Source organism: Galeopterus variegatus, unplaced genomic scaffold (genome assembly GCF_000696425.1).
Source record: "Galeopterus variegatus unplaced genomic scaffold, G_variegatus-3.0.2 Scaffold60, whole genome shotgun sequence".
Classification (NCBI taxonomy): Eukaryota; Metazoa; Chordata; class Mammalia; order Dermoptera; family Cynocephalidae; genus Galeopterus; species Galeopterus variegatus.
Window position 1 is genome coordinate 374,123 of NW_007726171.1, and position 12,865 is coordinate 386,987.

The 12,865-nt window shown below is 49.1% G+C and overlaps 1 protein-coding gene across 1 annotated transcript in view; it reads right to left on the bottom strand.

Annotated features, from left to right (window-relative positions):
• Nucleotides 1-2,182: 2,182 nt before the first annotated feature.
• CALCOCO1 (calcium binding and coiled-coil domain 1) overlaps nt 2,183-12,865 on the bottom strand; it is a 33,969-nt gene continuing 23,286 nt past the window's right edge. Inside the window, exons 2-13 of the mRNA XM_008576251.1 lie at nt 10,653-10,811; nt 10,101-10,249; nt 8,682-8,772; nt 6,577-6,732; nt 6,109-6,363; nt 5,357-5,482; nt 4,750-4,845; nt 4,271-4,379; nt 3,863-4,062; nt 3,360-3,466; nt 3,037-3,108; nt 2,183-2,369 (exon numbers count right to left, since the gene is read on the bottom strand). Coding sequence (XP_008574473.1) covers nt 2,192-2,369; nt 3,037-3,108; nt 3,360-3,466; nt 3,863-4,062; nt 4,271-4,379; nt 4,750-4,845; nt 5,357-5,482; nt 6,109-6,363; nt 6,577-6,732; nt 8,682-8,772; nt 10,101-10,249; nt 10,653-10,811 — 1,698 coding nt within the window. The 3' untranslated portion in view covers nt 2,183-2,191. The remainder of the gene's footprint in view (nt 2,370-3,036; nt 3,109-3,359; nt 3,467-3,862; nt 4,063-4,270; nt 4,380-4,749; nt 4,846-5,356; nt 5,483-6,108; nt 6,364-6,576; nt 6,733-8,681; nt 8,773-10,100; nt 10,250-10,652; nt 10,812-12,865) is intronic.

Genomic DNA, 12,865 nt, shown 5'->3' on the forward strand with positions numbered 1-12,865 from the left:
CTCCCCCAGACATAAATCACAAGTGATTTCATTAAATGCACCTCCTGCTGGGGATGTTGGCTCATAATTCCTCTCTGATTAACCCCCACTACCCCGGCAAGTTTATAGGCCAAGAGAGGGAGGGGGAGAGGAGGAGGGTAAAAAGAAGGATGGGGGGAATCCCAGGCGGGTGATGGATGCCTCTGTCAGCCCAGCTCGTATTTATTAATAGTCTTAATACGGGAAGCAATAAAGGAAGAGAGGGATTCTATTAATTAAATCATTGTTATAATTAACTTTCATTAAAGGAGGATCAATAAAGAGGGGTTGAGATGGAGAAAGGAGAGATCCATTATCTCTAATTTCCTTGGAAGGGATTCAGGGAATGAGATGGGGTTGCTAGGAGACAGAGACTGAGGGAAGAAGGATGTAAGATGTCATCCAGGTGGGGCTGGAAGTGGGGGTGGACAGAGGGTTTCAGGTGGATGGAAAGAGAGAATGGTGGGGTGGTCTACCCAGGGGCCCCGAAGGGAATGGAAAGTGGCTGATAGGGAGCTACTGGGATGGAGAAAAAACGGGCTGTATGCATGTGCTCGTGCAGGGCATTGCTGAGAGCCTTGGTGAGCATGCAGTTCTTTAATAAATGCTTTACGATGCTCTGTGTGTGTGTGTCTAGCCTGTGAAGCTGGTTAGAGTGGATGGATGTGAAGTCAGAGTGTGCATACCGGTGTGCGAAGATGGTAATAAGGAGAGAGGGAGGTAGGGATGGGGAAAATAGAAAAAGTCTTCAGAAATATAGCGCTTACAGCTTTTTTTACTAAGTGGATGCTCAAAGGGGTTCTTGACAGGAGTAGTGCCTGCCCTTTGGCCCAAAGTACAGTGATGGCTGCTATGCAGGGAGAAGGTCTGAGCAGTGGAGACCTCGCCCCACTCTTCACACATGCACCCATGGGTAGAGCTGATGTAGACCCATGGGTTTGCTCCTCCCCCACTGCAGTATTCTTCAAGCCAGGCCTCCCAGTGGAGACAAAGGTTTGTCCTCCTCCTCTTCCCATGGGTGGCCAGCACACCAGAGGTACAATGGGAAATAACTGCCCAGCACCCTCCCCCACGAGGCAGAGATGAATCTCCTCCCTCCCTCTCCCCTCCTCCAAGGTTGAAAAGGGTCTGGACCCTCTTTGCCCCAGTCAACCTCATAAGAACACATTTTATGACAGCAGTTATACATATCATATAAATATATTTGTCCAAACTACAGATAGGAGGACATGGAGGGGGGAAGCTCTTATTGCTGTGGGAGGAAACTGGAGAGGAAGGGGGGGCTGGGAAATGGAGATACCTGGGACTACTTGTCCCCCCATCCCTCACAGAAGGCACAAATACATTATTTCTTTCCATGTGAGGATACGGGGTGTGTGTGTGTGTGTGTGTGTGTGCGCGTGCGTGCGTCTGCGCATGCATGCATGTGTTTACAGGGAGGGGCAGGAGACAGAGTACAGGAATCCTCAAAAATACAAATACCTCCAAACTTATCTAAGGCTATGGACAAGGCTGGAGTGGCGTGCAGAAGGCAATGGGGGAACAGAAAGGGGAAGCATTGAAGCTGAGAACTGAACAAGATCTGAAGAGGTCCTGATGTCCATGCTGCTGCCTCCATGCAGGCCCCAGAGAAAACTAAGGTAAGCAAACATAAACTTCAAACGGGAGAGGGGGGTGCCCCAGGAATTGGCTTTGGGGCATCAGAGAGGGGAGTGTGGGTGTGAGTGTGTGAGACTGTGTGAGTATCAGAAGCAATGAGGGCTGGGAGTGGATGATTCTATTCTTACAGGGGAAGGCTGCCTCTATCTCTGTTCCTCCAAAACTGCTTTTAGGGAGTAAATTCAGCCACTGCTTCCAAGAAGGAACCCTGCCTGGGACAAAACAGCCAGGTAGGAGAGGATGAAGTCAGAAAGCTTGGGATGAAAATGGGGCACACAGGAGCGGTTCTTAGGGAACAGAATATCATGGAACCCAGTGTGGTAGAAAACAGGTATGAGACCTAAGTGTGCGTCTGTGCATGAGTGTGTGTGTGTGTAGGAGCGGTTCTTAGGGAACAGAATATCATGGAACCCAGTGTGGTAGAAAACAGGTATGAGATCTAAGTGTGCGTCTGTGCATGAGTGTGTGTGTGTGTGTGTGTGTGTATTTGTGCATGTACTAGGGAGGGGTGAGATCACTCAAAGGTGAAGGGGTCCTGGGTGCTGAAAAAGAAGTGTCCATCCATATGATCCTCCAGGGCATCCTTGTCACTCTCAACAGGGAAGCGTTCCTTACAGATAGGACACTCCTTCCATGGGGGGGTTGCAGGACCCCCAGTGTTGGCCTCTGACAGGGGGCCCACTGCAAAGCCACTAAAGAGAGACAGAGGGGAAAAGGAGACGGTCAATGTGTTCCATTGCCTTCTTGACTTGTGGGCCTCAGGGAGCGGGACCCACGTACCTGAGTTCCCAGATTATCCTGTTCCAAATGCAGCTTTGTGGTAATTCCCTCTCCCAATCTCTCCTATGGCACCTTTCTCCCCACAATACTGGAAACCTTAGTTTTCCAGTTCCCCCTGTCCTCTCTTCTTTAGTCCCTGCTGGTCTCTGTAGTGCAGAGCCCAGCCCCCAACCTCCTGCTCTCCTGACTCCATCTCCGTTTGCTGCCTAATGAGGCTAAAAATGAGTCTGACATCGTCCTTCATCTTCCTGCTCCAGCTGAGAAGGATGACAGCATCACCCCCTCCCCATCCTGAGCCCATCTCACATCCAGGCAAAGCTGGGGGCTTGATGATAAAATCTCTCTTCCCTGTGCCCTGACTTCTCGCCCCAAGGAAGAAAAGAGAAGGCAGAAGGGCAATCTGATACCCGAATCCCTCACCCTGTAGGTTCCCGTCCCAAAGGGTTCCCTGGAAAGTCAGGGAAGAGAGACAGCATCTCAGGCATAGCTAGATGGATGCTGGATCCCAGTCTTCTCTCTGCTCCTATTCCTGGGGGCTTGGCTACCTCCCTTCCTCCCCTGAGGAGCCTAGGTACCTACCTGGTAGTTAGGGAAGGGGTAGGGGCAGGAGAGAGGGAATGCAGAGCAATTTGGGCTCCATGGAAGATGGTGCTAGAACAACACAAAAGCCAGTTAAAGGCAGGGCCTCTGAGTGCACTGATAAGATGGGGGAGGGACTACCTGAAGGCACCTGGGATTTGGAGTCGTGGGTAATTTTCTGTGTCAACCACACTGTATCTCCCTTTCTTGGCTGAGACCAAGAAGGGAGAGGTTGGGGGCAGGGCATGGTGACTGTTCCACCTGGATGCCCTTTTCCACTGACTTCTTCCCACCTCCCTCCTCTCCTCCCCAATTGCACTCACCTGGCCATGTCATAGAAGGCATTGCCCAGTTCAGGAAGCAACAGGTTGGCCTCCTCACCCCCACTCTGCACAGCTGCCATCAGGACTGACTTCTCATCTTCAGCTTCCTGGGCACCAAAGAGACAGGGATGGGTTTTGGGGTGGTGTCCCAAGACAAGGGAGCAGCACACTGGGACAGGTAAAGGAAGAGCAGCCAAGGCTGGGACAGTGAACAGAGGGGCTGCAGGAAGAGTGAGGCAGGAGAGGTGTTTGATGGGGGCTGGTGGATAAAAAGAGAAGGAATGTAGGGGATCAGGTGCTGGAAGCAATGAGGCTACTGGGTTGGATTGGGTTTTGGAGTTGTATCTGTTGGTGGCCTTGAAGAAAGGCTGGGCCTACCTCCCTCCCCCAGGAAAAGAAGAGAGCCCTGCATGGCTAAGAGTTCCTGCTCTGGAGGCTGGGACACTTGGGTTTGGCTCTACCCCCTCCTTACTGCTTCTGCTCCGGCTCCTCTCATTGCTCACCGAGTCAGAGCTACTGTCCTCAGCTGTCCCTGACATGTGGGGAGCAATGGGAGCTGGCTGGCTGATGACGACGAGGGGAGAAGCCTCTCGGGGCCCAGAAGGAGAGGAACCTGGATCTCCACGCTCACACAGGCCATAGGGTGGGAGTCTCATGTCTTCTGGGGACTCATCCTCTGAGTCTGTCAGTGCCGCTGGGCAGCCTGTAGGTTAAGATGTGTTGTTAGAGGGTTGGGTCAGCTCTGTCTCCTCTGGATGAGGAATACAGTTAAAATAAACAGGGGCCACGGTCTGGGAAGGAAAAAGGCAGGACACAGAGAAGGAAGAGGCAGCTCTTAGAGGGGTCACATGGAGCTTTCCTCAACAGGGGCGAGTGGGAAAGAGGCATCACAAGATTGGGGGTGTACAGACTCAGCCCTGCAGCAGTATCCTCATCCTCTGTGGCAGCGTCCTCATTCCACTTCTCATCTGCCACCTTCTCCAGGCGGGCCTCCAGTTTTCTCATGTACTCTAGTAGTTCCTGGAAGTGGGGAGGAAAGAGGCAGGTGCTAGAGGTGGGGAGATGCCAACACTGCTGGCCTACAGAGTCTTTCCTTGCATTCAGGATGAACTCTTGGCTTCTCAGGATCAGATGCCTTCACCAAAGGGTGGGACAACTTAAAGTAGACCCCTTCCCCCAGGAGCCCTCCATTACCCCTTACATCCCATCCCTCTCTTCCCCTAGCAGTCTCCTCCTGTCAGCTAATAAGAGTAGCCATGGTCCCATTTTTAGCTTCTGGGTTCTCTTAGAGATACCAATTTCTAAACTAAGAGACAAAAAGAAGATACAAAGTTTCTAGCCCTCAAGTCCTCAACTCTGACATCCAGGGGCCTGAGTTATGGGTTCTCACCTGCTTCTCCTGCTGCAACTGCTCCTTTTCCTTCTGCAGCACACGCAGGGCTGACCGCAGCTCTGTCAGCTCTCGCTTACTCTCTGACAACTGCACCTTAGGGAAAGGGTCAGATGGAATCTGGAGCCTGGAATGTACCTCTAAGAACCTGGGCTCTGGGACTTGGACCAACAATCTAGAACCAGGTCTTCTTAGGCCTTTGCTCCTCTCCTGCCCTGACACACACAGGAGAACCCCCAACACTCTTCCTCCATCAGTCCCTTATTGTGGCCACGGAGACTCAGTCATCTGAGTCCTACTTTCTGCCTCTAGAGTGTGAACCTGGATGATACCCTTTAGGCTGGGGTGCAGAGGCCTTCATCATACCAAGGTGGCACTCTGTAGTTCTCCTAAGTCACTCCTACTAGGCCCAGATGTGTGCCCTGAGAGCAGAAAGGGACATTGCACATTTCAAACCAATGAGGGCTAGGAGGAGTGCAAGTGAGATACTACCCAACACAGATGTGGGCACCTAGAACTTCTCAGCCCACATCCAGCACAGAGAGAGAAGGGGCACTGATGCTTCAGGAGGCCATAGAACAGGACCTGTGGTGGCCGGGTGCCTCACCAGGCTAGAATCCTTTTCCCGGGCCAGTTCAGTCTTGAACACTTGGTTCTGGGTCCTCTCCTCCTGAACTGCCTTCTCCAGTCTAAGTATCTCCGCACTCAGCTTCAGGATCTTATCTTTCTCAGCCTGGGAGATGGCCAAAAAAGAAAAATGGGAGAATGACGGTGAAAGAAAAGGAATGCCACTGGCAACAGTGCCTCCTCCTGAACTGCCTTCTCCAGTCTAAGTATCTCCGCACTCAGCTTCAGGATCTTATCTTTTTCAGCCTGGGAGATGGTCAAAAAAGAAAAATGGGAGAATGACGGTGAAAGAAAAGGAATGCCACTGGCAACAGTGCAATCTCTTACCGTGTCCCTTCCATTATTTAACTGAATTGTTTTTGGAGCAATTTCCCCTTCTTGCCTTCCTCATTTTCTATACCCCTCTGAATGAAGGATTGCACATGACAGCAAGGTACTGCACTGATCAGGAATGGGCATTATGGTAGGGCCTGGTGCCTAGGGTGGTAAATGTTTCTGTACCAAGGATGGTAATTAAAGAAGGTAATGTGGCAATCAGGATTAGGATACCCTGGTTAGGTATGGGTCATGCCTGGAAAGTAAAGTATACCTCCCTCAAAGCCCATTCCCACTCCTAAATCCTCTAAGGTTCTCAACCCCTCTTCTCTTCCCAGAGGGTCTGACCACATGTAGGAGTCCCCATGGAGGTGGGGGCAGTGGCCTTGAGACTGCCAGGTCCCCCTATCCCTCTACCTCCACACTCTGCAGCAGCCCTGCCCGCTCTTTGCTCCACTGGCATTTTTCCTCCTTCAAGTGCAGACTGAGCTCAGCCAGCCTGCCATTGACTTCAGCCACTTCCAAGCGGCTGCGATGTAGCTCAGCTATGGTACGGTCCCTGGCTCCTGCTGTGCTGGCCAACTCCTCCCCAAGGAGGGCGGCTTTCTGTTGGCTTGAGGCCGCAAGCTCCTGGGTTCCTCGAAGCTGCTCCTTCAGGGGCTCCAGCTCAGCCTCAGAAGAAAGGAGATGGAGATCAGGGTTCCCAGAGAATAAACTGTGAACCAGGGAGGTAACTAGGCTCCCCACACCCACACTGCATTAAGACTCAGGATTGTGTTGTTAGTCTTTAGGCATGTCTTTCCCCCTTTTCTCTGGCCACCCAGACTTCAACAACCAGCCCTTGGAGCTTTCACTGCTTCCTGTTGCCTGGGGGCCTTCACTCACCACCCGCTGCTGCGCCTGACCTAGGGTGTCCTTCATCTGGGCCACCTTGTCCTTCAGTCGCTGGGCCTGAGCACACTGCTCTTCTTGCCGGCCCTTGGCCTCCTGCAGCTCTAAATTTAAACGATAGTTCTCCTGTTGTGCCATTTGGAGCTCAGCCTGATGGAAGTGGAAAGTAGGTAAGGAAAAGGGTGTGTGTATTGGGGTGGCCAGGGAAATGAACCATTGTGATGAGACAGGTCAAGGTACCACTCTTCAGATTAACACAAACTGAAGTATTCAGCTCTTGCTAGCCTTTCCTGGGTTCTCAGCTCAAAGGGACTCATCCTGAACATCCAGTCTCCAGCATCACAGCCTGGGGTCTTACATGTAGGTATCCCATTTCCCATTTTTGTTTCTCCACTCTTCCTCTTTTACCAAAATGCAATCTGGATGTCCCATAGGCCCCTCAAACTCAGGATATTCTACCTTCCACCCCACCCAGTCTTTTCCACTCTCATTTCTGTCCATAGTACTAACCACTTCCCAGGTCACTTCAGACTGGATACTTTGGTGCCATGTCTGGCTCTGTTCTCTCCTGAGTGGCCCGCAGAAAATCCTATTGCTTCTTAATCCTCCATGTTGGCCACAGCCATTTCCTCTGTTCTGTTATAGCCACAACGTTAACTCAGGCTCTGGTCATTTCTTTCTCGGACTACTGAATAACTTCATGACTAGTTCACTTTCCACAAGGCAATCAGATTAATTTTTAAGGATGGTTCTGATTCCTTAAGGACAGTTCTTTTTTTTTTTTAAAGATGACTGGTAAGGGGATCTTAACACTTGACTTGGTGTTGTCAGCACCACGCTCTCCCAAGTGAGCCAACTGGCCATCCCTATATAGGGATCCGAACCCGTGGCCTTGATGTTATCGGCACCACACTCTCCCAAGTGAGCCAAGGGCTGGCCCTTAAGGACAGTTCTTTAAGTACATGTCATCCCTACTTTAAAATCATCCATGCCTCTCACTGCTTACAGAATAAACACTAAAGTCAAGATCCTCCGCAATTTGACCTGGGCCTCATCTCAAGCTCTTCACCCACACATTCAGCTTCCCTGACTCTCTTCTGGCCTCTAAGCCTTTGCTTATGTCTTTCTCTATTCCTACAATGACCTCCCTCTCAACTGTATCTACTCAAATTCTACCCATTCTGATTGCCAAGCAAAGAGTTTTAAAAACATCTTCCACAGAAGCCCAGGTTCTGAGGAAGAGATTTAGGGGTTCTGCAAATATTTGAACTTCTTCTAAATTATTAAAAATTATATTGAAAGACAACACACAAACTCACAAGTTAACACATTAGAGATCACCAATCCATCGACATGTGTTTCCAGGTAAATTCATTTTTGTGCAAACTTCACAATAAGGTTTCTATTGTATTTTCTATTGAAGAGTAAACTGAGATTGCAAGATGGACAGTTTAAAAACTGCTATCATTTGCACCTACTTGTGTGTGACCAAAAGTGTTCTCAATATTGTACAACCAAAGCAAAATACAGAAATACATTAGCCACTGGGGCTGGCAGAATAGTCATCCATACCCTGTAATTTCAAAGTTTGGTATCCATCAAAATTACCTTATAAATAAATGTCATACATTTGAATTTACAAAAATTAATTTATAGTTGTAAAATAATTGCTTTTTTGCCTGCCAGCCACACACACACACACACACACACACACACACACACACGCACATTTTATTTATTCAGTGAGGTTCCACATAAGATGTAAAACTTCACTGGTGTGTGGGAGGAAAGAGTTCTCCTGCTAAAAATGTTTGAAAGTACTAGGCTAGTTCATGCCCCCTTTTAAAAAGCCTTTCTAATGTCTTTAACAAGATGTGCTCTCATGGACCTCTCTGGAACCCCATAATACTTTATTGGATTTGTCAGTTATTATATCCTACTTTGACTAATACTGATTTGGGTACATGTCTTATGTTCCCTAGTAGAGTGCCCACAATGTCTTCTTTACATTTTTATCCCCTTTGGTGTCCAGCATTCAGAGGGGACTAATAAACACTGGCTGAACAACTGAGAAAGCAAACCAACTCTGAGCCTCTTACCTCACTTTGTTCCTTGTCTGCTTGTACTTCCTTCAGTTGCCCAAGGAGCTTCTCCTGTTCTCGAGTCAGGGCCTTCACTGCGTCTCTGACCCTTTGAGTTGGGGGGTGACATGTCAGATAATCTGGTCACGCAGAGAAGAAATGAAGCACTTGGACCTCTTGTCATGTGCTCTTCTAGGCCCAGACCTTCACTTTACTCTGGGATGCTTAAGTCCCCAAACCAGATGATCTAGTTCTAAGCCCCAAGAACCCAAGATCTCTGGTTCTAGAGCACAATCTAGAAATAAACAGTGCAGAAGTTGGCAGACTTTTTCTGTAAAGGGCCTGACAGTAAATATTTTAGGCTTTACAGGCCATGTGGTCTCTGTGGTCTCTGTGGCAACTACTCAACTCTGCCACTTCAATGCAGAAGCAGCTGTAGACAATGTGTAAATGAATGAGGGGTGTTCCAATAAAACTTTGTTTATGAACACTGAGATTTGAATTTCGTATAATTTTCTTTTTTTTTTTTCCTTTTTGTCTTTTTTTCGTGACCGGTAACGGGATTGCAACCCTCGGTGTCACACCCGCACCGCGCTCAACCAGTGAGCAGACCGGTCTCTATATGGGATCTGACCCCTCAGCAGGAGCGCCGCCGCGCTCCCAAGTGCCGCACTCTACCGAGTGCGCCACCGGGCCAGCCCAATTTCATATAATTTTCAAGACACAAAATACTATTCTTCTTTTGCCAAGATTCTATGATTTATACATTCTTTTGAGGGAGAAATTCTATAATGTTTCTGAAACACCAGTTTTAACCCTTCTTAATGGTGAGAATAGAGTCTTATCTTTTCTTGTGGTAAAATTTGAAGTCCATTCTCTCTTATCCTGTGCTGACTGTTCTATCCATTCTCTTCTTCCAAATCCTCCACTCTTTTTTTTTTTTTTTGTCTTTTGTCTTTTGTCTTTTTCCGTGTCCGGCAACGGATCGCAACCCTCAGTGTTGCCCCCGTACCAGACCGGGGACCGGCAACGGGACCGCAACCCTCGGTGTTGCTCCCGCGCCTCGCTCAGCCAGTGAGTGGGAACCGGTCTGTATGTGGGATCCGAACCCTCGGGCGGGAGCGCCGCCGCACTTCCCAAGCGGCGCACTATCCAGTGCGCCACCGGGCCGGCCCGAAATCCTCCACTCTTACCTCTTGCTTAGCTTTTGATGCACAATAAATGGTAACTATGATTATTTCTGAAGGTGAGGAATACAGGATAGTGTTAGAAAAGATGTAAGAGAGCTAGACAGAAAAAGCTATCCCCAGTAATTGAAATACTCTGAGTGAGAAACCATGTGAGACAGAGAGCAGGTTTGAGCCTGAAACAGGAGGCTGGAGTGCGGGGGTCACGGGGAATCAAGGGAAGTAATGGGGCTAGAGGAGGTCCCCTCACCTGTCCAGCTCCACCTCCTTTGTCAGCACTTTCTCACTGATGATCTGGATGTCATCCTCCAGCTCCAGGATGCGTGCCACATGGTCTCCCTGTTGCCGGCTCAGGATGTCCCTCTCTTCTGTGAGCTCCCCATGGGACCGGGAAATCCCCTAGAGTTAAGGTTTCCCCAGAAGAAGAGGGAAGTTGAGACTCATCTCTCAAATGGTAGAACAAAGGCTTAAGAGCACAGAGTTTGGCAGCTCCCACCCTCCCATCCCATCGCCTTCCTTGAAAAAGGAATGGTAAGGAAACATTCCCTTACTTGTGAACATAGTCACCTGCACCTTACCCTAGCATTCCTATGTTCAAAGAATTGAGTCTCATTACCAATTTGGGACATGTCTCTTGTCATATCAATTCAATCCCACCTGCTACCCCTTAAACCTATTTCCCTGGTACCAGAAACCATCTTAGAAGGCCACTAACATCTCTCCTTTACTCTCTTCACTAGGTTCAGATTTTGGACACTGGGTGAGCAGCCAGACCACATCCCCTACCTGGCCCAACTCCCACCTTGAACTGCTCTGTCAGCTCCGCGTGCTCCTGCCTGGCGGTTGCCAGAGCTGTCTCGAGCTCCTGCACTCGGCTCCTCAGCTCTGTTACCTGCCCCTCCAGCTGCAGCTTCAGCTGCATCAGATCATTCCGTTCCTGCTGGCTCTCATCCAGCTGGTTCTACAGGGACAGGGCAAGAAGGGGGTGTGCTTGTGAAGCACCCACTCTAAGGTCCCATCCCCATCACTCTTCAGATGCCTTTGGGCTTGGGAAGTACATCAGTATGGGCAGTAAAGAGGTGAATCAGGGGATGCTTGGTGTGCTGCTGAATCCTGCCCACCACCCAGTCAGACACACCAGCTCACAGTACTCTAACTGCCCAGCCCCCTCCTACCTTTTTCCACCCTAGGCTGGCCCCCTCCTCACCTAGCAACTGCAGGAATCCCTCATCTGGAACAAGTATTTCTCAATGGACACAGATAAAAGGGATGGCTCCCCTAATTTTACCCTATCTGTTCTGGAGCTGGGTAGACTTGGCTTCAAATCCCCAATACAATTTTTACTATGTATGTGACCTTGAACAAGTTATTTAAGGTCTGAGTCTCTGTGTCCTCATTTGTAAAATGATCCTTTAGTCTGGGTTGTTGTAAAGTTTAAATGAGAATAATGAATGTGAAAACAGAGCACAAAGTAGGAGCTCCCACAAAGCATCTGTTTCCTATTGTGTTGATTCCATGCCACTGTGGGCTTCAAGCACTTCAGCAACCTCAAGTTACAGCCCAGACAAACCTTTGGTGCAGGGATCCAAACAATCGTGAATTTAACAGGTGCAAAGGAGGAAGAAATTGTTAGCATTAGAGTAGTGAGATTATCCTTGAGAGCAGGGATGTTGGCCATGGCCTAAAATTCAAGAAGTTTGAAGATCAAAAAAAGGCAGGGCTCTCCAGGCCCCTCGGAGGGGTTGGGTATGTATGTACACATGTCTGTGTGCGTGTGAGCACTGTTGAAAGAGAAACCTTGAGTGGGAGTCAAAGCCCCGAACCAGGCATGCAAACTGCCATGTGAGGGAGAAATACGCATAATTCAGAACACCAAAGAAGCCAGTGGGGAGGCAGAGACCGGACAGACAGGATCTTGGCACAGGGATGAGAGGCAAGGGAGATGCAAGGCAGCACTTGACATCATTAACTTAAAACAAATCTGAGCTGCTGACAATTTCATTTCTTAGAACAATGATCTGCAACAGTGGCTACATGTTAGAGTCACTTGGCAAGCTTTAAAAAAAAAAAAAAAGAAAAGAAAAGGCATTGGTGAGACCCCACCAAAGCCACTTACCTCCGAAATTCTGAGAGGCCTGATGTTTATGAAAACAACCCAGATGCTCCTATTTTGAAGGTAGAGTTGGCAGATAGCAAAATTAAGGAGAGAAACTGCTCCTTTTGACTGATTCTGCTTCAGAAGGAAAAGTCAGTTAATTCTGTGGATGGATTAGAAGGCATGGTGACAAAGTGACTGGTCATTCTGTAGTTCACGAGTCAAGGAAAAGACAATGGATCTGGCCAAACATCTCCGCCAGCATTCTGGAAGTGTGATTCCACAGAAAGGAGCTCGTGGCACTGTACTCAAAGACCAAAGTGAAGCTGGTAAGAGAGCTGGAAAAGTCTGTCAAACTCACCAACCACAGGCCACCAGGAATACACGTGCAGCACAATTGGGTTTATATAATGACACCATGGGGAACTGGGGGGGAGGGCAGCTTTAGAAATTCAGGTTTGTGTTAGGTCTCTTTAGGGCTTATAAAAGCAGGAGTTTGCTCTGCACTGGGTCCTGTCAGGAAGTGTGGGAAATGCTATCATTGGGTATTTTGATCATTTTTATCTAGGAGGCAGGAAGAATGGAGCAGGGCTGAATCTCCATTGATGAAGAAGCAGCCAACACCCCTGTAGCTGGGAAAGCAACACCCCTGTAGCTAGGAAAGGGGGTAACTTGGTCACTTTTGTGATTTGCACAGTGTTCTTCTTGTCTGTGCTCAGCTGTGACAGCAGAGTCTCATGTCTGCCATAGTCATCTGCAGTCACTGAGCGCACTCACCCGATCGTGGTGTTTGAGAAATTGTCCAGTTGGGGAACAACATGGCTTGCGGTGCCAGATCCAGTGCCAGCTGTCAGTTGTCAGGGCTGCGTTCTTCTTTCTCACCTGATGAGACAGTCACAGCTGACCTTCCTGAAGAGCGG